Source organism: Thamnophis sirtalis, unplaced genomic scaffold (assembly GCF_051295495.1).
Source record: "Thamnophis sirtalis isolate CommonGarterSnake01/CBP01778 unplaced genomic scaffold, rThaSir2_p1.2 scaffold_13, whole genome shotgun sequence".
NCBI classification, from domain to species: domain Eukaryota; kingdom Metazoa; phylum Chordata; class Lepidosauria; order Squamata; family Natricidae; genus Thamnophis; species Thamnophis sirtalis.
Genome location: NW_028261393.1, coordinates 10,008,615 through 10,034,973, shown reverse-complemented (window position 1 = coordinate 10,034,973; position 26,359 = coordinate 10,008,615). Strand labels below are relative to the sequence as shown.

At 45.4% G+C, this 26,359-nt stretch overlaps 1 protein-coding gene across 1 annotated transcript in view; it reads right to left on the bottom strand.

The window, feature by feature from the left end:
- HAUS5 (HAUS augmin like complex subunit 5) overlaps positions 1-16,301 on the bottom strand; it is a 19,392-nt gene extending 3,091 nt beyond the window's left edge. The window contains exons 1-16 of the mRNA XM_087727460.1: positions 16,150-16,301; positions 14,980-15,042; positions 14,760-14,792; positions 13,805-13,829; positions 11,591-11,723; positions 11,230-11,383; positions 10,029-10,107; positions 8,495-8,574; positions 8,298-8,355; positions 6,749-6,876; positions 6,093-6,171; positions 4,975-5,120; positions 4,280-4,442; positions 3,818-3,898; positions 2,371-2,516; positions 758-869 (exon numbers count right to left, since the gene is read on the bottom strand). Of these exons, the coding sequence (XP_087583586.1) occupies positions 758-869; positions 2,371-2,516; positions 3,818-3,898; positions 4,280-4,442; positions 4,975-5,120; positions 6,093-6,171; positions 6,749-6,876; positions 8,298-8,355; positions 8,495-8,574; positions 10,029-10,107; positions 11,230-11,383; positions 11,591-11,723; positions 13,805-13,829; positions 14,760-14,792; positions 14,980-15,042; positions 16,150-16,286 (1,617 nt within the window). The 5' untranslated portion in view covers positions 16,287-16,301. The remainder of the gene's footprint in view (positions 1-757; positions 870-2,370; positions 2,517-3,817; positions 3,899-4,279; positions 4,443-4,974; positions 5,121-6,092; positions 6,172-6,748; positions 6,877-8,297; positions 8,356-8,494; positions 8,575-10,028; positions 10,108-11,229; positions 11,384-11,590; positions 11,724-13,804; positions 13,830-14,759; positions 14,793-14,979; positions 15,043-16,149) is intronic.
- Between the last annotated feature and the right edge of the window lie 10,058 nt (positions 16,302-26,359).

The window sequence follows — 26,359 nt, the reverse complement described above, 5'->3', positions numbered from 1 at the left end:
TCAAACTCAACCCGGGTTTGGCCTGCAATGTGGTTGAACCCGGCCCACAGGGCCGTCCTCGTCTACCCAATGCAAAGAGGAAATATTGGGTCAGTGGGGCTTTGGCCTGGCCTACCCACTGCGAGAAGGAAAGGCCAGCGTAGCTTCGGCCCAGTCTACCCAACGCGAAGAGGAAACATGCCCATGGTTTGGGGAGTGGCGCCAAGCTGGCCGCGCCCACCCAGTTGGCCACGCCATGTGGCCAACCACTGCCCTGATGTGGCCCTCTATGAGTTTGACATCCCTGGATCAGAAGAACGTGAAAAAGGTGCCCCAGACCAGCCTCAAGTGGAACCCAATTCAAGAGGCAGAGGTGACATTCTCCGCTTGGGGGGGGGGGGGGGGAAAGAAATTAATGCAACATTGTAGGCTTCCAGTACATCAATCGCCTTGACAGAAAAGATTTCGTGACTGTAGTTCAGAGCAAGCAACCTGGAGCCTGGTGAGACTTGAACTGCCAAATTGCAGGCAGCCGGCAGTCAGCAGAAGTAGCCTGCAGTACTGCACTCTCACCACTGCGCCATTTCTTCACGTGCTTCTTGCTTTATTCCCCTTTATTTCTCCCCTTTCCCAAAGTTTCCCCTTATTCCTTAATGACTTATGAAGGGAGGGTGAAGAGAAGAGTCTCTAAAACAATCCAAATGGATTTCCTCGGTCTCATCTTCGACAATGAATCCAGCAAATTCATCTTCATCTGGTCTAGAGAGGCGCACCCTACCTTATAAAGGGGAAAGCTAACTCCGTTGCATACGTTGAGAAAGGCCCGGTTTTCAGAAGGTGCCGTCCGGCTTAAGCGATGGATGGAAAGTTTGTGGGCTGGGATGTGAGACCTGGAAGACAACGGCAAAAAGAAGGGGTTTGTTCTCCCCACCCCCTTGCAATTGAACCTACATCGCACTGACCATCGTTAAGTCACGCTTAATCCTCCAGGCATCAGTGGTGGGATCCTACCGGCTTACCAACCGGCTCGGGGATCACACACTTTGCGCGCATGCTTCTCACGTGCGCACCTGCCTGACCTGCGTGGGGCGCGCATGCACAGTTTGGAGACAACTTTCCTTCCACATTACTGCTGGGGAGGAAAACAGCTGAGGCGCAGCAATCCACTCTGCGGCGCGGCTCAGCTGAGAAGATATAAGTCAGTAAAGAGCAGAGACAGGCGGGTGGGCTCACTTGATTGTCCCTCCGGGGGTGGGTTCCGGCTTCTTCTACTGCCGGTTTGCTTAGGGACGAGCTTTGGGCGGGCACGCGCTATGCGTGCATGCACAGTAGTAAAAAAACCTGCTTCTGCACATGCACAGAAGCAAAAGACAAAATGGTGGCGCCCACGCCGCTAGAACCAGTTCGGGGGCGTGGCCAGCCAAGTTACTGTCTACTCGGCCGAACCGGTAAGAACCCACCTCTGGTTCACTCCCACCTGATGGTTGGAGCTACCGGTTCGCCCGAATTGGTCTGAACTGGTAGAATCCCACCCCTGTCATGCATGAAAAGAAAAAATCAAGTCTATTTTCTTTAAAAATATATATATATATATCTGGGGCCAACAATGCTCCTGAAATTTTGTCTCCGGGAAAGGCAAGTGCCAAGAAAGGTTACAAATGATATTCAGTAAACCTCATTTGTAGGAAATGACCCTCAGGAGAAGATTTCATTTCATTTTTCATTTCATTTTATTTGTCTTATATGCCGCCCACTCCCGGAGGACTCCGGGCGGCTCACAGCAGACAAGGGAAAGGGGATAAATAGACAAGACAACACTTTTAAAAAAAAGGCGCAACATTCACAGTTTCTGTGGGGCTGGGTGTTTCACAAGCCCCCTGGCCTGCTGGAGGAGCCAGGACTTGGTGGCTTTGCGGAAGGCCAGGAGGGTAGTAAGGGTCCGGATCTCCACGGGGAGGTCATTCCAGAGGGCCGGAGCTGCAACAGAGAAGGCTCTCCCCCGGGGAGTCGCCAGCCGACATTGGCTGGCAGATGGAATCCAGAGGAGACCTAACCTGTGAGATCTTATCGGTCTGAGGGAGGTAATCGGCAGGAGGCGGTCTCTCAGGTACCCAGGTCCGAAACCAGGATTATTTTACTGCTTTCACGGATAGAGCATTTGCTTGTTATCCACTCTCACCAAATGGCACCCACTTCCTCAAGCCACCCAAGTCATTTCTCCCAGCTGATTTATTTCTCAAAGAGGGAGGGGGGGGGTGGAGGGTAGTAACACAGGACTCTTTGGAGCTTTGGAAAAAAGGGAAATCTCTGGAAAAGGACTCAAAACACCACCCACCCCCCACCCTTAAGAGTTGCACCCAGCCACAAGGAAAACGCCTGGAGGTGACTCACCCAGCTATTTGGCGGGTCAGCAGAGAAGGCAGGGCAATGCTTTTGAAATGCTGGACCTCGCGGCCTACCCTGTCGTGAAGCGGCTGAGTCTCCAGCTGCACCTGTTGCGCCTGAGGGAGCAGTTTTTTCTGTATGAAATCCTGGTTCTGAAGGAGAGGCACGTTTATAAGTTTACAAACAGAGAGGACCAAATCACATTAAAAAAAAAAATCAAGATATACATGACATAAATTCATCAGTATCCACATTTAAAGTGGCCAAGGTTGGGGAAACCGAGGTGTGATCTGTACGCTGAAGGTTTGAAATCTTAATATCTCAAATCTTTTTTTTTTTGAGGAATTTGTTTTTATTTTTAAACATAAAAAAAACATTAAAAAAATTCTCATCCATTACATACAGCATGTCGCTTGGTTACAAGTGTTTTTGCATCCATATTCTCAATTACATTTACAATCACAGATTTTTCATCTAATATAACTAGGTACCTCACTTTCACTGTACAGTGTATATTCAATTACAATTAATATATTTTTTTTCCCCAATAAACCTAATTCCCTTACTTTCTTGATTATCTGTTTAATAACCATATACCTTTGGTTCTACCACAAAACCGCGGACGAAAAATTGCGGTCGACGAAAGCGCGTATGTGATGTCATCACAGCGCGACGAAAAAGATCGGAAAATGTAAAAATAAAGCTAAAACCTTCCCCTAACCCCCCCAAACCTAACCCTAAACCTAACCCTAACCCTTAACCTAACCCTAAACCTAACCCTCAACGTAACGAAAAACCTAACGCTAACCCTTAACCTAACGCTAAACGTAACGCTAACGCTCTAACCCTAACCCTTAACCTAACCCTAACCCTAACCCTTAACCTAACCCTTACCTTTATGTGAATGGGCTTGCTGTAATTTAATTTTTATTTCAATTTTTCGATCTTTTTCGTTGCGTTGTGATGACGTCACATACGCGATTTCGTCGACCGCGCTTTTGTGGAACGCGCTTTTGACGGGTCACGTATACCTTTAGCCGCCCTGAGTCTCTTTGAGAGTGGGTGGCATACAAATTAATTAAATAATAAAATAAAATAAATAAATAAAATCACATATCCCGATATGAAATTTTTTTTACCAACCATTTATATTTGTATATCACTGTTTTCAATTATGTATAATCCCACCAATCAACTATCGGGTATGCTTATGTTCATTATTGTCCTTGTACGTCATACATTCAAACAAAGATGTTATTCCTTAATTTTTCAACAAAGTATTCTAAATAGTCACTTCATATATATACCAATTTTTAATCACTTCCTTATTAAAATTATTTATCAACAACAAGGGATCTTTATAGTATATACTTAATATCTCAAATCTTAAAGGAGTCAAACGGGGGATGAGCAGAGGCCTCGGACGGATGGCGGGGCGAATGGGCAATCTCACCTCAGCCTGGTTCTTGCGAAGCTGGGATTTGAGAAAGGAAGTCCCTTTGATAAGGGCCCGAATATGCTGCTGTTTCTCATTCTGTGGGAGGAAAGCAGAGGAAGAGAACGACGGGGATGCGAGTCCCTCGACAAACTAGCGCAGTGAGGGCTAACCTTTTTCTAACGGTGTGCCAAAATTGGGCATGCACACGCTATTGCACACGTCCCCACCTGCACACATGCGCACGACCACACCCACTACCGGTGCGTGTGCGCCCCTCCAAAGAGGGGGAGTTTTTTGCCCTCCCCAGGCTCCAGAGGCTTTCCTGAAGCCTGGGGAGGGCGGAAAATGGCGCAACCGGAAGTTCGGGAATGAACATCTTTGGTGCGCCGAACCGGCAGTAATGCCGGCAGGAACGCCCCCCTTGCCTGGGTCATCCCACCTCTCTCCCATTCCTTTCTCCTCCACCTGCACGCCTACCACCAAATGGCGGAAGTCCAAGATGCGCTGGCGTTTGGCTTGCAAGTTCTGCAGTTCGGCGTAGCGGGCCTTCACGGCTTCTTCCAATTCCTGGCATCCCTGCAGCAGCCCATCCCTGTATCCTCGCAACCTCACCGCCCGGAGCTCCAGCTCAAAGACCGTCCTGGATTGCGAGGGGAAAGGACTGAGTCAGCCTAACTTACAGATCGGGTTGTTTCAGTGGGCGTTTTGGGAATGAAGTACAGGTAGTCCTTGACCAAAAGCATCCATTGCTTTTTGTCCTGCCCTCGGGTGCTTTGGAGAATAGCTTGACTCCCTCTTCTTTGGGGCAGCCCCTGAGATATTGGAACCCTGCTATCGTGTCTCCCCTGGTCCTTCTTTTCATCAAACTAGGCATACCCAGTTCCAGCAACACAAACACAAATCTCAATCATCATCATCTTCATTAAACCACCCCGTAATTCTCTGCAACTAAATGAAGCTAGCAGAGTGTTTTAATGGCCGGATGACCTTCCTGTCACCAAGGCGGAGTTTTGTTTGGCAGATATATTCCCAGTGTGCCCAGAGAAATATCTGCCTCTACCCAGGATCAAACTCACAGCCTCCTGATTGTGAGGCGAGAGTTCCACCTCTAGACCACTGCACCACTCCTTGTCATCACTCCCTCGTCGGAAGCCCATCTGGAAGACTCTTACCTGGCCAGGATGGAGCGCTCCGATCCGTCAGACAGGAGACTGTGCATCTCCTTAACTAGGGCTTCGAGACGTGCCAGCAGGCCTTTCTCTTCGGCATGCAGGGGAACCTGCTGCACACACAGCACCTCACATTTGCTCCAGCCCTCCTGTCCCATGCAAAGAAAAGAGACCCAGGTGAGGATTTCCCCCCATAGAGTATACAGGAAATCCACCAGGTGAATTTAATCTATTAATGCCCCCACCCACTCACCCCAGTCAGAATGTTCCACCCAGAAACAGGCTGTTTAAAACCTCACCACAGCTGCTCTGGCTGTGAAACGAAAATGATTTATCACTTATAGCTTTTATGTACACTGAGAACTTATGCACCGAAGACAAATTCCTTTTGTGTCCAGTCACGCTTGGCCAATAAAGAATTCTATTCTATTCTGTTGTGTTCTGATGTATTCTATTCTGTTCTATCCTATTCTATCCTATTCTATTCCTAATTCTATTCTATTCCTAATTCTATTCCTAATTCTATTCTATTCCTATTCCATTCCTAATTCTATTCCATTCCTATTCTATTCCTAATTCTATTCTATTCCTAATTCTATTCTATTCCTAATTCTATTCCATTCCTAATTCTATTCCTAATTCTATTCCATTCCTAATTCTATTCCTAATTCTATTCTATTCCTATTCTATTCCTAATTCTATTCTATTCCTAATTCTATTCTATTCCTAATTCTATTCCATTCTTTTCTATTCCTAATTCTATTCTTCCTGTTATATTCTATTCCTAATTCTATTCTATTCCTAATTCTATTTCATTCCTATTCTATTCCTAATTCTATTCTATTCCTATTCTATTCCTAATTCTATTCTATTCCTAATTCTATTCCATTCTTTTCTATTCCTAATTCTATTCTATTCCTGTTATATTCTATTCCTAATTCTATTCTATTCCTAATTCTATTCCATTCCTATTCTATTCCTAATTCTATTCTATTCTATTCCTAATTCTATTCCTAATTCTATTCTATTCTATTCCTAATTCTATTCTATTCCTAATTCTATTCCATTCCTATTCTAAAATGGAAGTTGGAAAAATATGTTTTGAGATCCGATTTAGTCACCTGTATAAGAACCCGGACAGAAGGTAGCTTGTCTCCAGAGCCCGAGACATCTTGCAGGTGTGGGCTGTCGTAACGGAACCTAAGAGAGCAGAATGGGGCTTGCAAATCTTCCATGACAATATAAAACCCAGAGCCAAGATTTATTTATTTAATAAAATAAAATCCGGTGACTCTCCTGAACGCCTTTTGCAGGTATCGACCTCTCAGCTCTCCAAGCCAGGTAAGGTCTGTGACTGTAAATCCTCCCTTGAAAGATTTCGCTGGATGTGAATGAGCATAAATAGTGAATTAATAAAAGGGTATTTTTTTTATCAGGACAAGGAGTTTGCTTCATGCTCTTGGGAAGCCTCGGTCAGAAGAGATACACTGGCCTTTGAGCCAGGTTTACCTAGCAGCAATACTTTGGAAACTGCTTCCCACAATTCCCTAGAGCTCTGGGAGTGGTCTAAGGCATTTTGGGAAATCTCACTGGTCCTTAGCCAGCACTTATTAAACTAGCTGAAAATAGAAAGTATTATGTGCATGTTAATCATGACCTCAAAAGCAATAATCCCATGAGGATGCTGAATACTCTTGCTAGCAATGGAGAGGCCTTCAATGTTGCCCTGGGAAGGTCACCATAATTAAGCCCTTCTTAGCCAATGGTCAGGACCTACTTGAGGGCAGCCACATCTTGGGAGATGTTGATCTTGTCCGTCACCTCCTGTAGCTTCATTGTGTTCTGACGGGCCAAGTGCTCCAGAGCTGAAAGGATATGGGTGGGAGGATGGCTACCCACAACTTTCTGTAGGAAGATGCAAAACAGATAGCTGAGATTGTCCTGGAGCCAACCTCTATGACAAACCTTTATTGCCACAGCTAGCAATATCCAATGTCTGGACTAAAGAGCCATGGTGGAACATTGATACTGCAAGCTACTTCTGCTGCCTGCCGGCTGCCTGCAATTTCACAGTTCAATTCTGATCAGGCTCAAGGTTGACTCGGCCTTCCATCCTTCCGAGGTGGGTAAAACGAAGACCCGGATTGTTGGGGGCAAGAGGCTGACTTTGTAAACAGCTTAGAGAGAGTTATAAAGCACTGTGAAGAGGTATAGAAGTCTAAGCACTATTGACTGCTTGTGCAAGTAATGGTTACCAAGAAATCAAACGCAACCCCAAGAGCGGACTGGGCTAAAAATGTGGATTGTTTTGTCTGGAGCATAAAATAATCACCTCGATCCCTGCAGAGATTTATGACTATTATTATATCATTGTGGTTTATCATTATGAATTCTTCTTGCGTTGGATTTTAATCTTATGTTTGCTACTCAAGATTATTTCCAACTCCTAGAATTCCCCCACCAGACTGAATTCTGGGAGTTGAAGTCCACCCACTTTTTCAAGTTGCCAATTTTGAGAAGTACGGATCTAAATGTTTCCACTGTATCTAGCAGCCTTGATAATGTCCGGTTAAGCATCCTACTGTTCTTAAGGAAGGCGCAAAGAGAAGGAGAGCCTTCTCTGTGGCTGCTCCGACCCTCTGGAACGAACTCCCTGTGGAGATTCGCACCCTCACCACCCTCCAGGCCTTCCGCAAAGCCCTTAAAACCTGGCTGTTCCGACAGGCCTGGGGCTAAAGAACCGTTGCCCCTATCTTGAATGGTATGATTGTTGTGTTTTAAATTATGTATTGTTTGTGTTGTTGTTAAATTGTCTGTATCCCCCTTCCCTGGTTTGAGTTGTGAGCCGCCCTGAGTCCCCCTTCGGGGGAAAAGGGCTGCATACAAATGAAATAAACATTCAACATTCAAACATCTCCAAGGCTAAAAAAAAAGATTGTTTCCCAATGCTGTGTACGGCACTGTTTTGAAGAGCCGAGGTGGCACAGTGGTTAGAGTACAGTACTGCAGGCCACTTCAGCTGACTGCTAGCTTGCAGTTCGGCGGTTCAAATCTCACCGGCTCAAGGTTGACTCAGCCTTCCATCCTTCCGAGGTGGGTAAAATGAGGACCCGGATTGTTGGGGGCAATATGCTGACTCTGTAAACCGCTTAGAGAGGGCTGAAAGCCCTATGAAGCGGTATATAAGTCTAACTGCTATTGCTATTGAGGTTCTCTGTATCTGGCTGAACTACAGCTCCCAGCAGCCCCAACCGAAGGGACCTGGGAACAATGTCTGTAAGGCATCAGTTTTCCCACTCTTGCTCCAGTATCCTAGTCTGCCTTACCTCCACGTTGCTCAGCCAGTGTTGGTAAGTAGTATTCATTTCTTCCTCATCTGCCCCTCTGCCAGGAAGAACCAAAGAAACACGTCAGAACTTTAAAGAGGAAGCTGGTTTGGGGGTGTTCACACATGAATTTAGGCCCGTCTTGTTTTCTAAGCCAAAGGTACCAATAGCAGGAAGGGGAGAGGAAGGACCCTTACGGAGAGCTCCCAGTGACGCTGTTTTCAAAGAGGGTCTTCAGGAATCGGAAACGCTGTTGGCAGCTTTCTTGGACATCCCGCTAGGAGGGGGAAAAAAGGCATAAAACCTGGGTTGAGCTTTTCATACAATCAGTATCTTTTCACTTTTCCATTCTTGACTTTATTGCAGCTGTTAACCAGCGCAAGAGAATTCAAACATTCAAAATCTCTCAAAAACATCTCAAACTGAAGGGCAACAACCATTTGCCCAGACAGCCTGCGCCTGTCTTCAAACAGGGAAGGCTCACGGGGAAGGATCCTGCAGCTAAGAAGGCTCCGTACACATTTGCATTACTCAGGTGACCCCGAGGACACAGGCAAACCTCCAAGTGGCCTCAACGACTCTCTAAAAACTTCTACGGAAATTCTCAGTCATTCATGGTTGTCCCAAAGGTTGTTTTTTTTTTTTTTTCAAGAGACAACTGGACTTTCTGGTCTTTTCTTTCTGTCCTTCCTCCCTCCCTCCCCCTCTTTCTTCTCTTGGAAGACATTTCGCTTCTCATCCAAGAAGTGGATGAGAACAGAGGGGGAGGGATACGACCTCATCTCTCTATCTCCAATCCCCAACACAAGTCCTTCCAAGAGGGCTCCACACCAGTGGTGGGACCCAAATAATTTAACAACCGGTTCTCTGCCCTAATGACCAGGTGAGTAGGCGGGGCTCGATGGTCATTTGACTGGGTGGGCGTGGCCAATTCAATGTCACTCAGGTCGATGGGCGCTTCGCCTTAGCTGTGACAATGTAATAAGGGTTAACCAGAGAGGCAGTTTCTGTAAGCAGGGCAATAAAGATTAGGCTAGAAACAACACCAGAATGTTTCCTTCCTGCCTTCCTTACAGGATTAGCCCTGAAAAGTGGGGAAAAACAAAAGGAGATTTCTTCCAACAACCGGTTCTCCGAACTGCTTGGAAAGTTGACAACCGGTTCTTCCGAATAGGTGCGAACCGGCTGAATCCCACCACCGCTCCACACCCATTTGCACCACTCAGGTGACCTTGAGGACACAGATAAATCTCCGGGGGACTTTAATGTCTTGCTCAAAGGATGCAAATGACCAGCTGCCTGTAAGCAGTGCAAATCCTCCCATTCCCCACCACCCGGTCAGAACTGAAGCAGCTTCTTGGATGAGAAGGGAAACGTCTTCTAAGAAAAAATACGAAAAGTCCAGTTGCCCCCCGAAAAAGCACCTTTGGGTCAGAGGAAGGACATTAGAGGTCAGGCAGCAGAGGGCAGCACAGAGCAGAGGGTTGAAAAAAGGCAGAGGAGGGATGGGGAGAGGCTGTTGAAGGATACCCTGTAGTTGCAAATATTGATGCGGGGCTGCTGCAATGGCCCTAAATTTGAGGACTGGACACTCAGTACCATTAATGGAGTGCTGTGGCCACATTGAATGATCGCTCAGCTTCTTCCAGTGGGCCCCAAGTATAACTTAAAGCCTTTCTCATTCTTCCCCCCCGCCCCCCCCCCCGGCCAAAAAGTAAAACCAGGCCTTACCAGGACTTCGGGCTCCAAGTTGGGGAAGCGAGGCTCAGGGTGTCTGCCACCACCAAAAACCACGGCTGTCTTGGCTTTCCTGAAAGAAAACCCCAAGGGAGTTTTAGATGGACCTCTGCTCTCCACGCTTGAAGAACGCCAGAGATATTCTTCCCCAGGCCAGCTGGCTGAAAAGAGACCCGCTGGGTTCACACATTGCTCTAATTCGTAAGGCTTCAGAACCGGTTCGGTGAATTTGGTGTCTTCCAGAAACACCAACCTCTACTCCCAATAATGCCTTAATCGTTCTAGGACTCCACCATTCTGGAAATCACCGCCTAGGGAAGGCTGCGTTAGCGCAGCGCAGTGACGGTGAACCTTTTTGTCATTGCGTGCTGAAAGCGTGTGCGCCGCCCCTGTGCATATGTGCATGACTCCCCTGTGCTCCCCCCATATGGATGTGCGACACCCCCGCCCCGGTGCTCCCACCGCCCCCACATGCGTGCATGACCCTCCTCTGTGCTCTCCCCGCGACTCCCTGCACCTCCTGGGACCAACAATGAGGCTGCCAGAGTGGTGATGGTGCGCTGCACCGCCCGCACGCCCCCTGTACATGAGTGTGTGATCCCCGTGCATGTGTGATCCCCCGGGTGTCTCCCGCATGTTCCCCATCCCCCGCACATGCATGGCAGAGTCCTGAAAATCAGCTGGCTGGCGGGAGGCGCGGTGGAGCTGAGCTGGGGCTACAGCTTGCGGGCCCACAGACAGATTCGTCATCAGTGTGGCACTTATTAGCGCATGAATCCAGCCTGTTGTGTCTGTTCCTTAATCCATGGTTAATCAAGCCACAGCTTAGTACACGTGATCCAAAATCACCCTTTCTTCCTCCCTCCCGCTAAAGCTCCACCAGCTGGGAATCTACCAGATCCCCTCTTGCCTTACTGAGCCGAGGTGGCGCAGTGGTTAGAGTGCAGTACTGCAGGCCACTTCAGCTGACTGTTATCTGCAGTTCAGCGGTTCTAATCTCAACCGGCTCAAGGTTGACTCAGCCTTCCATCCTTCCGAGGTGGGTGAAATGAAGACCCAGACTGTGGGGGCGATATGCTGACTCTGTAAACCGCTTAGAGAGGGCTGAATGCCCTATGAAGCGGTATATAAGTCTAACTGCTATTGCTATTGCTATTGCCAAGGGGGTAAAGGGACCGAGGAACTGAGCCCGTACTTCTCCATCTCTTCCAACTGCTCCAAACGTCCCTTGACCTGGGCGCCTTTCTGGTGCAGTTGTTGGCGTTCTGCTGTCACCTGCGTGGTGTAGGCCTTCAGGAGCAAACTGCGTCGTTTGGCATCCCAGATCTGAGCCGTTTCCAGGGTGACCTCTAGATGCCAAGGGGAGAGAGGAATATGTGGACAATCAGGGGGTGCAGATGTGAAGAGCTGACCCTTCAGCGGAGGCTCACTTGTTCTATGGGATGGGTTTCGGTGCTGGGATTCAGCCAAGGGGGCTGATAAACCCAGCCCAACAGTCCTCGGAGGAGTTCGCAGTGGAGCGTTCCCCCCCCCCCGCTGTTTCACTCTGAACTCACCGCTGGCTACGAACTCACGCTGCGCCATTTCTATCTGAAGGTCCAACTGCTGATCTTCTTCCTTCAAGCGAGAGATGGCCTGGATTAGATGCTTGCGACGTTCTTTATCCGATTCAGAGGCACTGGGTTTGCCCTGAGAGCAAAAGATCAAACGGCAATATTACCAAGCCGGCCACCTATCCATCTTTTGGTTCTTGCCTGCTGCCAATTACCTCCCAAAGACCCATTAGATTACACAGGGTTGGCCTTCTCCGGGTTCCGTCTACCAGCCAATGCCATCTGGCTACTACCCGGGGGAGGGCCTTCTCTGTGGCAGCGCTGGCCCTTTGGAACGGACTCCCCGCAGAGATTCGGACCCTCACCTCTCTCCAGGCCTTCCGAAAAGCCGTTAAAACCTGGCTGTGTCTGCAGGCCTGGGGTTGATGAGTTCCCTTCCCCTCTCGATTGTGTGTCTGTTGGCTATTTTAAATGCTTGTATTTGTGGTTCTTGTGTTTCCCTTCCCCTTTTGGGTTTGTGAGCCGCCCTGAGACCCGCTGGGAATAGGGCGGCATATAAATAAAACGAAACCTGAAACCTGACAAATAAAACGAAACCTGAAACCTGCTTCCTTTTCTCCTGACCTAGGCTTCCCCAAAAAGCACGAGACAGAGTCCTGGTCCCGACAAAACCCCTTTTGTTAAAAGAATGTGAATCCCTCCCATTCACGTTAATCAAGGCCTGGCAAACCGTCTTTCAAAGGAGTAATTATGACCACAGACCTCATCTATCTGGGAAAGCTGCCATGTAAATATTTCCCAAATGAGGGGCTGTGCAAGGAAAGACTGGGCACAGAGTCTCTGAGATTCACGGACAGATCTTCACACTCCTGAAATGAATCGAACGAACGAACAAATTGCTTCCTACAAAAGCCCATTCCTCTTTTATTTCCTATGGGGGGGGGGCAATCAGCTTCCACCTGTGGCTTTACTCCCAACTCGACCCTGATTTCGGAGTTGTTCTTTTCTTCTGGCAGCTCTGCGCATGCGCACACTGGGAACAGGCTCAAACTGTTCCTCTGCCTCACTGCTGTCTAGCTCCATAGACACCTGATCACTGCCAGATGGCCTTCGTCCCATCCCTGCCTCTGGTGCAGAGCCCTCGTCCGAGCCTTCCCCAGCCTCCAGGGCTGGCCCATGTTCCTCCCCAACCTCCTCACTGTCCGACTCTGCTGTCAGCTCCGCTGGTGGGCCACGACACGTATTTGAGCGGTCATAGAATTAACCCTCCTGCTCATTCTTTTAAAAGGTTCCAAAGTTGGAAGCCCACCCTTGCTGTGATGGCCATAGTTCTCTTTGGAGGACCTAGAGAAGTTCTTTCAGAACTTGTTGCAAAAGGCAGCCCATGTTTCAGTTTCAGTTTAATAAAATTTGTATGCCGCCCATTCCCTTGGGACTCTGGGCGGCTTACAGGCAAGATAAAAAACATTTAAAAATTTAAGATAAAAGATACAACTATTAAAATTACACATCATCCATTCTGTCTAAGTGGGGCTGGATATTGATCAACAGCCCCAGGCCTGCCGGAACAGCCAAGTCTTTATGGCTTTACGGAAGGCCGGGAGAGTGGTAAGGGTCCGGATCTCTACAGGTAGATTGTTCCACAGGGCCGGCGCAGCTACAGAGAAGACCCTCCCCTGGGGAGCCGCCAGCCGGCATTGTCCGGTCGACGGCACCCGGAGGAAGCCCAACCTGTGTGATCTTATTGGTCGTTGGAAGGTGAATGGCAGGAGGTGGTCTCTCAGGTAGCCAGGTCCTAAACCATGTAGGGCTTTAAAAGTAACGACTAGCACCTTGAAGCGCATCCGGAGACCAATGGGGAGCCAGTGCAGCTCGCGGAGGATGGGTGTAACATGGGTGTATCTAGGTACACCCAATATCGCTCGCGCGGCTGCAGTCTGGACCAACTGCAGTCTTCGAACACTCTTCAGGGGCAGCCCCATGTAGAGTGCATGTCATTCACACTTCTTGACATTAGCCATCAGCATTCCCAGACATGGTTCTTTCCTAGTGGTAGAAGCCCATATCCTGGACTGCTGTTGCTGGATTCCAGCTGCCACCAGCTCAAGGTTGACGGAGGACATAGCAGCCTAACATCAAGAGAGCCACACTCCCCCACCTTCAGCCCAAACCTTTGGAGACAAAGCAACATTTTCGCCTCGTTGTGTTCTTACTCACCTCACCCTTTTCCATCTGCTGATACCTGTGTAACAAAAAATAGGATCAAGGACACAAATCTTTTAACTTGTTTGGACACCCTTTGGGATAGGCCCACGATGGCAAACCCATGACACACGTGCCAGAGGTGGCACACAGAGGCCTCTCTGTGGGTGCACGTGGCGGCCACCTGGTCTTTGGATTTCTGGCACATGCATGCATGCTGGCCAGCTGATCTTCGTTTGTGCCGGAGCCCTGAAAACCCAAAGATCAGCTGGCCGATGCACATGCACGCGCCGACTACCTGGTCTTTGGGTTTCCGGTACTCCAGTGCATGGGAAGACCAGCTGGCCGGCGTGCATGTGCATGCCAGAAACCAAAAGACCAGGTGGCCAGCGTGCGCATTGGCCAGCTGATCTTCAAGTTCCTAGGGCTCTTGCATGCACGTGCATTCCAGTTTGGGCACTTAGTGCTGAAAAGCTTCGCCATCACTGGGATAGGCCTCGTGTAAGGCACAACTGAGAGCGTTTTTAAACAAATCGCATCCCTGTTTGGTTTAGTGGCAGCAGTGCCTCAGATAGAAAGTCCCTACAGAGAGTGGTGAGGACAGCAGAGAAGATCATAGGAAATTCACTGCCTGGTATTCAGGATGCTGCTGATATAAGTGCTATGTGCTTAGCCTTCAGAGCATTGTTAGAGACCTTGGCCTGGGTTCAGCAAAACGTTGTGATCAGAGCTAGGCTTTTAAATCTTCTTTCTTTCCACCATTAACAGCAGATTTAAACAACCGAGGTGTTCGAAGTATACATTGTTATTGCAATACTTTTCATTGTTTTGCTGCAACCAATAGGAAGCATTGTGGGGAGAAATACTCGTGATAGTTGGAAGGTTTTGGGGTTAACCTCTCAAGCCCAGGAAGGAAACGTGAGATGAAAACTGGACTCTTATTCAGAAAAAAGGATTAAGAAAAGGATACCACAGTAAGTTCCCACGAATCTTCTTGACATTCCTGCAATATAAGCAAGATGAAAGTGTTCAACAGCGCACAGGAGACACCCTGAAAAATGTGCTTAAGGTGCAGAATAACGTGGGTCAAAAATCACTTTTTTTTCACTCTTTTTATAACTTTGAAAGGTCACTAAATTAGCTCTGTTAAGTCAACTACCTGTATCTGATCTCCATCTTTGCATTCCTACCTCTGATGATGAACGTGGCGGATGATATATTTCCAGATGTCAGCACACTGACCTGAGCACATTCTGGGGGTGAGGAATGAGAGGGAGGAAGAAGTTTTTTACAACGGAAAATAAACAAAAAAACTTTTTTTTTAGAAAAAAGAAGAAAGGAAAGAAGGAAGAGGAAGGAAGGAAGGAAAGCAGAGGGAGAGAGAAAGAAAAGTTTATATTTTTTTTAAACGGGAAAATAAAAAACTTTTTGTTTTAAAAAAAAGAAGAAAGGAAGAGGAAGGAAGAAAGGAAAGAAGGAAGAGGAAGGAAGGAAATGTTTATATTTTTTTTGAACGGAAAATAAAAAACTTTTTGTTTTAAAAAAGAAGAAAGGAAGAGGAAGGAAGAAAGGAAAGAAGGAAGAGGAAGGAAGGAAGGAAGAAAAAAGGAAGGAAGGGAATGTTTATATTTTTTTAAAACGGAAAATAAACAAAAAAACTTTTTTTAAAAAAAGAAAGGAAAGAAGGAAGAGGAAGGAAGGAAGGAAGAAAAAAGGAAGGAAGGGAATGTTTATATTTTTTTAAAAACGGAAAATAAACAAAAAACTTTTTTTTAAAAAAGAAGAAAGGAAAGAAGGAAGAAGAAGGAAGGAAGGAAGAAAAAAGGAAGGAAGGGAATGTTTATATTTTTTAAAACGGAAAATAAACAAAAAAACTTTTTTTAAAAAAAGAAGAAAGGAAAGAAGGAAGAAGAAGGAAGGAAGGAAGAAAAAAGGAAGGAAGGAAATGTTTATATTTTTTAAAAATGGAAAATAAACAAAAAAACTTTTTTTAAAAAAAGAAGAAAGGAAAGAAGGAAGAAGAAGGAAGGAAGGAAGAAAGAAAAAAGGAAGGAAGGAAATGTTTATATTTTTTAAAACGGAAAATAAACAAAAAAAACTTTTTTTAAAAAAAGAAGAAAGGAAAGAAGGAAGAGGAAGGAAGGAAGGAAGAAAAAAGGAAGGAAATGTTTATATTTTTTTTAAACGGAAAATAAACAAAAAACTTTTTTAAAAAAAAGAAGGAAAGAAGGAAGTGGAAGGAAGGAAGGAAAAGAGGAAGGAAATGTTTATATTTTTTAAAACGGAAAATAAACCAAAACAACTTTTTTTTAAAAAAAGGAAACCCTCTCGCCCCTCTCCATCATTCGTTTTTCACCCACCTGCGGGCGTCTCTCTCGGAGGGAACTTTGCCCGGGGGAAGCTTCATCTCTTCAGCCGCCCAGCGCCGGAGGTCCTGAGCCAGCGATGCCCCCGTCCTGCCCGCCCTCCTCGCCGCGGCATTCTCCCCGCTCGCCATCGCCCCAAACCCTCTCAAACGCCGGCGCCCTTCCAGACGGACTCCGCCCCCCCCGCAGAGCACGCCGGGAAATGTGGTCCTTTCCCCCCCCGCCTCCCCGCGCGGGCCTTTCCTGAGCCATTTTCTGCTGAAGGCCCTTCGCGACGCCCTATGGGACGTGTAGTTTGTGGCTACCCGGGTAGGCTGAAGACCCAAGAGGGGGCTGGACTACAGCTGTCATGAGCAAGGGCTGTTACCGCGGGGGGCGACGGGAGTTGTGGTCCAAGAGCACGAGGGGAAATCTCTTGGAAAGTCAAGTAGGGGAAAGACGTTGCGCTCTTGCAATTCCGTTGTTGTTGTTTTTAATTTGGGCCCGAGAGTTACAATAAACGGAGAAAAGCGTGTTTAAGGACGGCTCTATCAATTCAAAAGAAACAATGATTTAAAAAATAAAATAAAGCTAAGCCAACCAGGAACGTCCATGGAGTGTAGCATGACTCAATTAGCTTTTAACACACTGTAAGAACGCTCCTTTTAGGTTGCTGACTATGGTAGGTAATTCAATATGCAGTATATTTATTTGCTGTAAATTCAAACAGATTTATTATCAATTAGAAATAAGTTATTATCTGTTTGGGTTTATTTATATACTTGTTTATTACATTAGTTGCCTAACTCCAATGGGCCAAGTATGTTATTGTTTATTATGTAGCTTGGGTGCTGCTAAATCAGAGATTCCAGGGGGATATTGCAGGGGGTGTGAAAACTTGGGTTTAGAAGTTTCAAAATTATACTGTTTATGTATAAACATATGCATATAATTATTTATATTCCAGGGGGTGTGAAAACTTGGGTTTGGAATTTTTTTAAATTATACTGTTTAGGTATAAACATATGCATATAATTATTTATATGCATTATGTATGCATATATATTATATGCATTATAATTATTTAAGGGGTGCAAAAGTATATCAGAAGCATTCTAGGGGTGCAGGGTATAGAAAAGGTTGGGAACCCCTGTGCTAATGAATTAAATTATTGGGGGAAAAAACATTTCCTTAAATCAAGGAATGCTGGCTTGTATTGTAATCTTCTCTCATTCTGTAATTATTATTACTAGTGAAATGCAGACTAGACCAGAAATAGCATTCAGCTGTATAATATGCCCAGTAAGAATTATTCCCATTAGAAACCTTGGTCACCGGGTCTTTCTTCTAGAGCTAGCCCAAAATGGTAGCCCTTCACATTCAGTGGGAAATTCAGCAGAACCTGAATTGTTCCCCATCAACAGAGCTGACCTTTTGGAAGGAATGAGCCCACCATTAAGAGGCTTGCAGAAGAGATTGTACTGTGGGAAGTTATCATCCAGCCCTCTCCCAGAAAAAAAAATGAAATATCCTAGGAAATATTGAAAAGGCAGAATGTTTCTCTGGATGTGAAAAGAAGCATGTTTTAAAAGACAGAATAGTTGCCTGTAGCTTCCTGCCCATCCCCAGTTAATGGGCCATTGAGATGGCCAGGCTAGCCCACTTTACATAATAAAGACTTCACCAGCAGCTACAGAAAGGCGTGATAATATACTCAACTGACCACAAGGCATCTGAGAACTCATCACAGCCTAGAGAGTAGCCCCCTGCCTGGCACCATGGGAGTCTGACAACCAATCAGAATACATTTCTTACACAGGAACAGGAAACAGAGAGGTGGGACTGAACAGGTTATAAAAAGCCTAGCAAGCCCCTTCCTCAGCTCTTTACTTCTTCTCTACCAACATTGAAGCATGTGATCACCTTTTCTGTTCAGGGCTCAAGGCATGTGGTCCTGTCCACCAATAAACCATCTTTCCAAGCAGCCTCCATGTCTCCCACTTGGAGCCGAACCCAGAAGGACATTTCTTTCAACAGTACAATCCAGAGAAAAAAGGATGAAAAAATGAATGTGCAAGAATTTGAGGGAGGCATGGCAAGGGCATGCCGGGTATATAAGTGCTAGAGAAATATGTCTGAAATGAGGACCATGGGCGGTGAGTTGTCTCATATGCTACAATCTTTTAAAGCCTGACAAATGTTATCCTTCCCTCCTTCTTACACCAAAGTCATGCTACCCCCATGCTGTCTCATTTTCCTAGATGGAGCCCATCTGGTCATCTCTGTGTTTGGCAATGCGGATGGAGGCCGGACTGCAGATATCTGGGGTAGCAAATTGTTCAGAAAGGTGCTTGAAACCGAATAGCCTCCTGTGAAATGTAACCATGATGTCCCTCTGGCTGTGGTAACTCAACAGTTACAGAAATACCAGTAGGTGAGTTTAGGCTCAGAAAATACCTTAAGGTGGCTGTCTCTTTGAAATGGGGGGGAAGGACTTTCATATCTGGGTTGCAAAAACCCAAACAGCCATTGGATGGAAAGATGGAGACAGATTTTTCTGTTCTGTTTGCCTTTGGAGTTTTGCAGCCTACATATAGCAGCTGCCCTCTAAAGAAAACAGTGTAGGTTTCTCATTTATTAGTGTTGAAAGAAATGTCCTTCTGGGTTCAGCTCCAAGTGGGGAAGAAGACACTGGAGACATGGAGGCTGCTTGGAAAGATGGTTTATTGTTGGACAGGGCCACATGGCTTGAGCCCTGAACAGAAAAGGTGATCACGTGTTTTGATGTAGGTGGAGAAGAAGAGAAGAACTGAAGGAGGGGCTTGCTAGGCTTTTTATACCCTGTTTAGTCCCACCTCTCTGTTTCCTGTTCCTGTGTAAGAAATGTATTCTGATTGGTTGTCAGACTCCCATGCAGGGGGCTACTCTCTAGGCTGTTTTGAATCCAGGTATGAGTTCTCAGATGCCATGTGGAGAGTTGAGTAAAAGGCCAATTATTATCATGCCTTTCTGTAGCTGCTGCTGAAGTCTTTATTATGTAAAGTGGGCTAGCCTGGCTAGTCTTAATGGGCCTATTGACAAAGTGGGGGTGGGCAGGAAGCTACAGGCAACTATTCTGTCTTTTAAAACATGCTTCTTTTCACATCCAGAGAAACATTCTGCCTTTTCAATATTTCCTAGGATATTTCATTTTTTCTGGGAGAGGGCTGGATGATAACTTCCCACATTAGAGTACTTAAAACTCCCAGTTGTTCTCCACCAAACACCTATGAATGAATGCAAGTCTTACCAAATGCCACACATCCTTCTCCCCAATGAAAGAAATCGTTGTTAAATCTTGTGTCTCTGGTTCTTTTCAGTGTAGGGGGTGAGGCCCACAGCCTTTGGAATGCAAAGTATGCGCTTTACCAAGGAGCTGTGATTTGTTTTCTAGAACCATCCCTCTTATTTTAAATGAAGATTCTGGAAAACAGAGTGCCCTTTTCCCCCAAGGCCAAGTTTCAAGCAAACCGGCTGGCAAATCGAATGGATTTTTTAAAAAAATTACGGTCAAAACCAGCATAAGAACGGCAATTTAGAGCAGATTACAAAAGTAAAGCTACATCGGAATCTTAAAAAATTATGAAAAGCTAGAAGATAGAAAACATATGTATTAAAATAGAAACTGTATATAAAAACAACAACCTCAAGAGTCTAAAAGAATGTAAAAGAAGAGGGAGGAGCTTTAAATAAGGGAATATAAGGGAGTTTAAGGAAGCATGACGGTTAGTATGTGGATATGGGATGAGGAAAAGTTTTGGCAACATTGAGTTTTCCCAGAAAGAAGCCCATATTAAGAGAGTGTGCAGTCTGGTTCTGGATACGGAGGGGGGAAGAAGTTTATTTTATTTATTTAGTTTGTCGCTCATGTACAAGATAACAGGAATAAGAATAAACATGAATAAGAACACAGAAAATGGGTGCAAATAAATGGGGACAGTAGGATAGGGACATTACATCTTATTATCTTATAAAATAGAATAGAATGTATAATTACGGCGGCAAGGATTGCCTTCGCCCAGAAATGGAAAAACAAATTAACTCCAAGCGAAGATGAAATAATAAGAAAAGTTATGGATTGTGCCGAAATGGACAAACTAACTAAAGAAATCCGGGGAAAAGAAGAATCAGAATTCTACCAGATACGGGATAAATGGTATAGGTGGATGGAGGAAAGAAACAAGAATCAATGAAGGAATATAACAAAACTCAAAAAAATAATAGTTATGAGTAAAATAAGAGGGTTAAGAAGGGTGAAATCCAAATGAAATACAATAGAAGGGGAAATAATATAAGGTGAGCGGTATCGATTGATAATTGCTATTAGAAAGAACAGGAAGCTCCTGTTCGTATTGTATTGTGTAAATGTGGTGTACGTCTAGGTTTTGTATGTGTGTGTATTTTACATGTTTGTTAATAAAAAAATAAAATAAAAAAAGAATAAACATGAATAAGAACACAGGAAGTGGGTACAAATAAATGGGGACATTAGGACAGGGACATTACATCTTATTATCTTTCAGGTTATACCTAGTGTGTTAAAAAGTTATAGTGTTAGTTTGGCAAGATTCTGTCCATTAGGTGTAAGCCAGGGGTGGGTTTCTCGCCCCGTTCCAACCGGATCGGTTGGAACGAGGCCGGCGGCATCCTCGCGCACGCACGCGGCGTCCTCGCGCACGCGGCGCATGTGCACGCAAGCGGCGCGCGCATGTGTACGAGCGTCTGCGCTATGCTCCAGCTGCTCCTGGAGGATCGCGCAGGCGCTGTATGCGTTCTGCGCATGCGTGGAAAGCACAGAATTCGTAAAAACCGGGTAAGGAGCGGGTGCGGGTGTGCGGGCGCGCGCGCGTGGGGGGGGGGGGTTCGCCTTTCCCGGAAGTTACTTCCGGGTTTGGCGACCAACCGGATCGCAGGGACCGGTGCGAACCGGTCGAAACCCACCCCTGGTGTAAGCAAATGCTAGGTGTGTCATCTCTGAGTTTGGGCCTGATGGGAAGACTGCAGGTATCCTCGACTTACAACAGTCTGCTTAGTGACTGTTCAAAATTACAACGGCACTGGAAAAAGTGACATGACCGTTTTTCACACTTACGTCCCATGGAGAACTTCATGCAATCCATCCACTTGACCATCATTCAAGGTAGGATATACTTCCACTCTGAAGAAGCTTCTTAGATGAGAACGTCCCTGTGGTCAAGTGATCAACATTCAGATGCTTGGCAACTGACTAGTATTTATGACGGTTGCAGTGTCCTGGAATCATGGGATCCCCTTTTGTGACCTCCTGACAAGCCAAGTCAATGGAGGAAACCAGATCCGCTTAACAACCATGCGACTAACTTTACCACTGCAGTGATTCACTCAACAACTGTTTTGCGGCAAGACAGGTTGTAAAAGGAAGCAAAATTCACCATTTCCTCAGCAACAGGAATATTGGACTCAGTGGTGGTCGTGATGATTTCATTCCTGTATCTGAAGATGCTTATTCAAGGAAACGGGCTACGGTATGGAATTTGCAAAAGACCTTTTATTTCTTTCGGGATACAAAGTCAGAGGGGTTAAAGTCATTAAACATTTGCAGTGTTGTGGGAATACAGGCATACAAAAAGCTCCTCCTTTTCCTAAATGAATTAATGCTGCACTCTGGACAGGTGAGTTCATCTTCAGGTTCTCTTTGTCTGCTTGCCCCGACCTCACTGCAGAGATTTAAATCTGCCTGAAACACGTTCACACCTAGCAATGTGTTTACGTATTCTTTTCAGTGCAATGTACGTGAGAAAAGATGCTTAAGGAAATTCAAACTGCAAGTTGTGAGTGGGTTGAAAAATGTTCTGTCCGGTGTCTGTTTACAGTCAGGACTGCTAATTAAGGAAGCCCTACTAAGCGCCTGTCACAGAAATTTATTACCGTACAATCTGCTACGGAGGGACACCTCCCTCGCTGTCCTTGCCTCTGTCAGCAAAAGGAGGGACAACATACATGGCATGAAACAATCACAACATTTATGCATTGAAGCGGAAAAGTCTTTTTAAATGCACACATTTGAAATGCAATAAAGCAAGTTCCAAAGCTAAGAACATAGTGTAATAATTTATTTGGAATGTGTATTAAATTTGAACCTATTCTGACACAAGGGCAGGAGAGAGCAGGGTGTGTGTTTGTGTGTGTGTGTGTGTGTGTGTGTGTGTGTGTGTGTGTGTGTGTGTGAATCTCAGGCCCAATTTTGAGATGTTAGAAACTCTTTGAAAGATGCCATGTCCAGCCCAAATCATCTTTCCTAGTTTGTTGCCTTTTATCTAAGTATGCATTTCAAATTCAATCCTTTCCCCACACCGCTCAGCTGAATTTGGAAAGCTGATAATGTTTTTTTCCTGATTCATGGCTGGGTGGGGAATTCTAGGAGTTGAAGCCCATCCAACTTCAAGTTGCCAAGATTGAGAAACACTGCTCTACATGTCTTCTCAAAAATAATCTCAAGAAAAGTTTAGTGGATATTGAATCACAATCTTAGTGTCAATTGCTTCTCTTTGAAGAAGAAGAAGAAGAAGAAGAAGAAGAAATGGTTCAGAGATCTATAACCAATATGTTTTGGAGAGAATACCTGTTTTTAGAATCAGGAGTTTTAACATAACAAATGTCAACTTGAATAAGGGCAATTCCATACCACACCATTTTTTTCCCCTCCCACTTGCAAACTTTGTAACATCTGCCCATTATAAAATCAGATTTCAGGCAGAAAATAGGAAGCAAGGAAGGAAAGAAGGAGAGAGAAAGAGAGAAAGAAAAATAAAAGAAGGAAGGAAGGAGGGAGGAGAGGAGAGAGAAACAAAGATAGCAAATTCAACCAGTGCCCAATTCTAAGATGATGCACTTCCTGGAGCAATGAAAACTGTATCTCTCCCAATGCCTCCTCTCCCACCACCATCCACCTTGAAAAAGTGTGTTCAAAAAGTAAAGATCAGTTGTAAAGACCCTTGCTACTTATTATGCTGAAAGGATAGCATGTTGAAAGTTTTGCAATCAATCATCCCCATCCACCTCACTAATAACTGTAGTCATGAATGCATACTGTTGGAGAAGAAGAGAAAATAAATCTAGGCTACAGGGCAGACAGAAGAAGTTGTTGGGGGGGGAGGCTGAGGAGTGAGAGAGGCTGAAAGGAAAAGTTATAGAGCAATTAAAAACTAGCCTACATCTGACAAAAGGGGAAAAAAAGAAAAAGAAATTGGAAATAACCATACTCTATTTAGAAGTCAGTCGGTGGGGAGCAGCCTGAAATTTTGCAACCCTACTTATCTTAGAGTAAAAAGGAAGACAACAGGACTTTCCCGAGCTTCTGTTCCTGGTGGAAAACTTCTAAGGATTTTAACATTCGCAACAATTTCAACCAATTTCAGCTGCATCTTAAAAGTAGATCAGCAGCTAACTTGGGACATTTGGGAAAAAGAAATCTGGCTGGTTTCTATGAGATGGATCTATACAACCGGCAAGCCACCATTCCCCTTTAAGGACCATGAACATTCAGACTGTAAACATCAGCTGAAGGTGGAATGAGACACTCGTTCTCCCAATAAGAAAACAAGCCATCCACAAGCTCTGTTAGGGCTTCAGTCTCACAAAAGGAAAGGCTGATTTATTTGTTCATTTATTCACTGATTGGATATTTAGGATGCAGCTCAGTTGCTGACTGCAGACAACAGCATGAGAATATAAGATCTGAGTTGATTTGGGAGCAGGGTAAAGAACCCTGTTTTAGGAGTGCTTTAATGAGAGATTTAAGTTTCTCCTTCTAAATACCCCCCAAAACTCATTTCAGTTTCAAAATATTCTGAAGGATTATGATCCAAAGCATTTCCTGCTGCAGAAAAATTTCCTTTTGCAAGGCAAAGATAGGAAAACCCCAGGAAAAGGATCCCATGTGCAGACAAATGTTTTTTTTTTAAATGTAAATGGCCAACTTGCTAGCCTATTGTTCCTCAGAAGCAATGAAATAAAAATTCCCCAAACTCCAAGCCTGTTTAAAGAGGCTGTAACTGGTTGGGGATGATGGCTGTTATAATTCAGCATATTTGATCCAAGGTTTCCAAAATCTGAGAGAAACAAGATCTAAAAGTTGGATAAATGCAGGTGTCTTCTAGGCATAGCTGCAGTGCATCCTAAGAAGCAAAAGACGTCATGGTGGAAACCGTTCAGAGCAGTTTTTCTCAACCTTAGCATCTCTTAGGATGTGTGGATTCAGGATGCTGGCTGAGGAATTCTGGGAGTTGAAGTCCACACATCCTAGAATTGCCCCGGTTGAGAAACACTGTCAGAAAAAGGTACTTATGAAATGTGATTGTGGTTTGTATATAAGGATGCACAGTGAAGAGAGGATGAACAGGAAGGATTTTTCTCCTTATTGATAACACTATAGAACCAGAGGTTACTTGAGGACACTTACTAGCCAAAGAGTTAACATTGATCAGAGGACTACCGATGTTATAAACCTTGGGAATATGCTGCGATCTTTAGCCACTCGTTTGGAAGGTTTCCAAAGGGTGCTAGACTCATTCTTAAATCAATGGTCTTGATGCTGCTTTCAGACATGGACCCAGGGGTGGGCTGCTACAGATTCAGGAGAATCTATAGCTAAGAATCTGCCCAGTTCAGAGAACCCACAAATCCCACCCATGGCTGGCCCTGCCCACCATGGCCATGCTCCCCCAGGAATCAGGCAGAGAACCCCTTACTAAAATTTTTGAAGCCCACCCCTGCATGGGACAATCTGTTTTCACATGCTACATAGCCAGGAGCAGTAGTGGGAGAGAAGGCCTACCTTGGCTTCTTATCCATGGGTTTCCTAGATGCATCTGGTGGATCAAGTGAGACTTGAATGCTGGCTAGATCAGCCAAATAGCAATAGCAATAGCAGTTAGACTTATAGAGCCAAGGTGGCGCAGTGGTTAAATGCAGCACTGCAGGCTACTTCAGCTGACTGCAGTTCTGCAGTTCGGCTGTTCAAATCTCACCGGCTCAGGGTTGACTCAGCCTTCCATCCTTCCGAAGTGGGTGAAATGAGGACTCAGATTGTGGGGGCAATATGCTGACTCTGTAAACCGCTTAGAGAGGGCTGACTGTCCTATGAAGCGGTATATAAGTCTAACTGCTATTGCTATTGCTATTATATACCGCTTCATAGGGCCAGCGGAATATTTTCATATTTTCATAACCAAATTGGGGGGGGGGGTTGAACCCAGGAGTCAGAGGGAGAAAGTCTTCCCCCCCCCTCCCCCAATACTGCTACTTTAAGGAAAGCAACCTTTGCTAAAATTAGACTGGTACAAAGGATTTCAGATACCGGGACAGAGAATCGTTTTCAGATACTTCATCCTGCTCTTGCCTTTGAGAAGAAGATTCACCAGAGGTCCAAAACTGAGGAACAATTTTGATCAGAAATGAAAAAGTTCTTCTAGCCTGATCAACAGTTGTTGCTTCAATCATATACCCTAAGGCAGGGATGTCAAACTCAATACTCGCGTGCTGGATCTGGCCCATGGGGCCACCCTGGAAACAGCAAAGGACTTGCTCGAGGCGAAAATGGAGCTCCAGAGAACTACGTGGCCCTCCCGAGCGCCGTTTTCATCTGCAGAGGGTTGCAGGAGGCCGTCGCAGCCGGAAACGGAGCTCAGGAGCCCGTTTTTGCTGGCAGAGCACTCAGGCCGCCACAGGAGCCCCCGGCACAAGTGATGTCAAGCTGGCCACACCCATCATGGCCACTCCCCCTGTCCCCCAACCCCCACCTGAAGTCAAACATAACCCAAATGTGGCCATCAATGAAATCGAGTTTGACACCCCTGCCCTAAAATATTTGGGTGGCTCCCCAAATCTATCATGGGAAGATTGTTAGAGTGTTTAACTTCTATCCGTCTTAAAGATATACTTCCACCACTAATACAACTGATCCCTTAGCACGTACCTCACTAATGGTATCCTATCCCTTGTTTGAAATAAGGACCATTCTGTTCAATGAGACTTATTCTTAATTGTTGCTCCCGAGCTGCATCCGAAGTCTAGTTACAAGGACAGTGATGGGCAGTTAATTACTCTCCAAAATATTATAGAACACTAACTCCCATCATTTCTGACCACCGGCTGTAGCAACTGTGGCTGATGGGTATAATCTAACTATGTGGAGTGTTATAGGTTT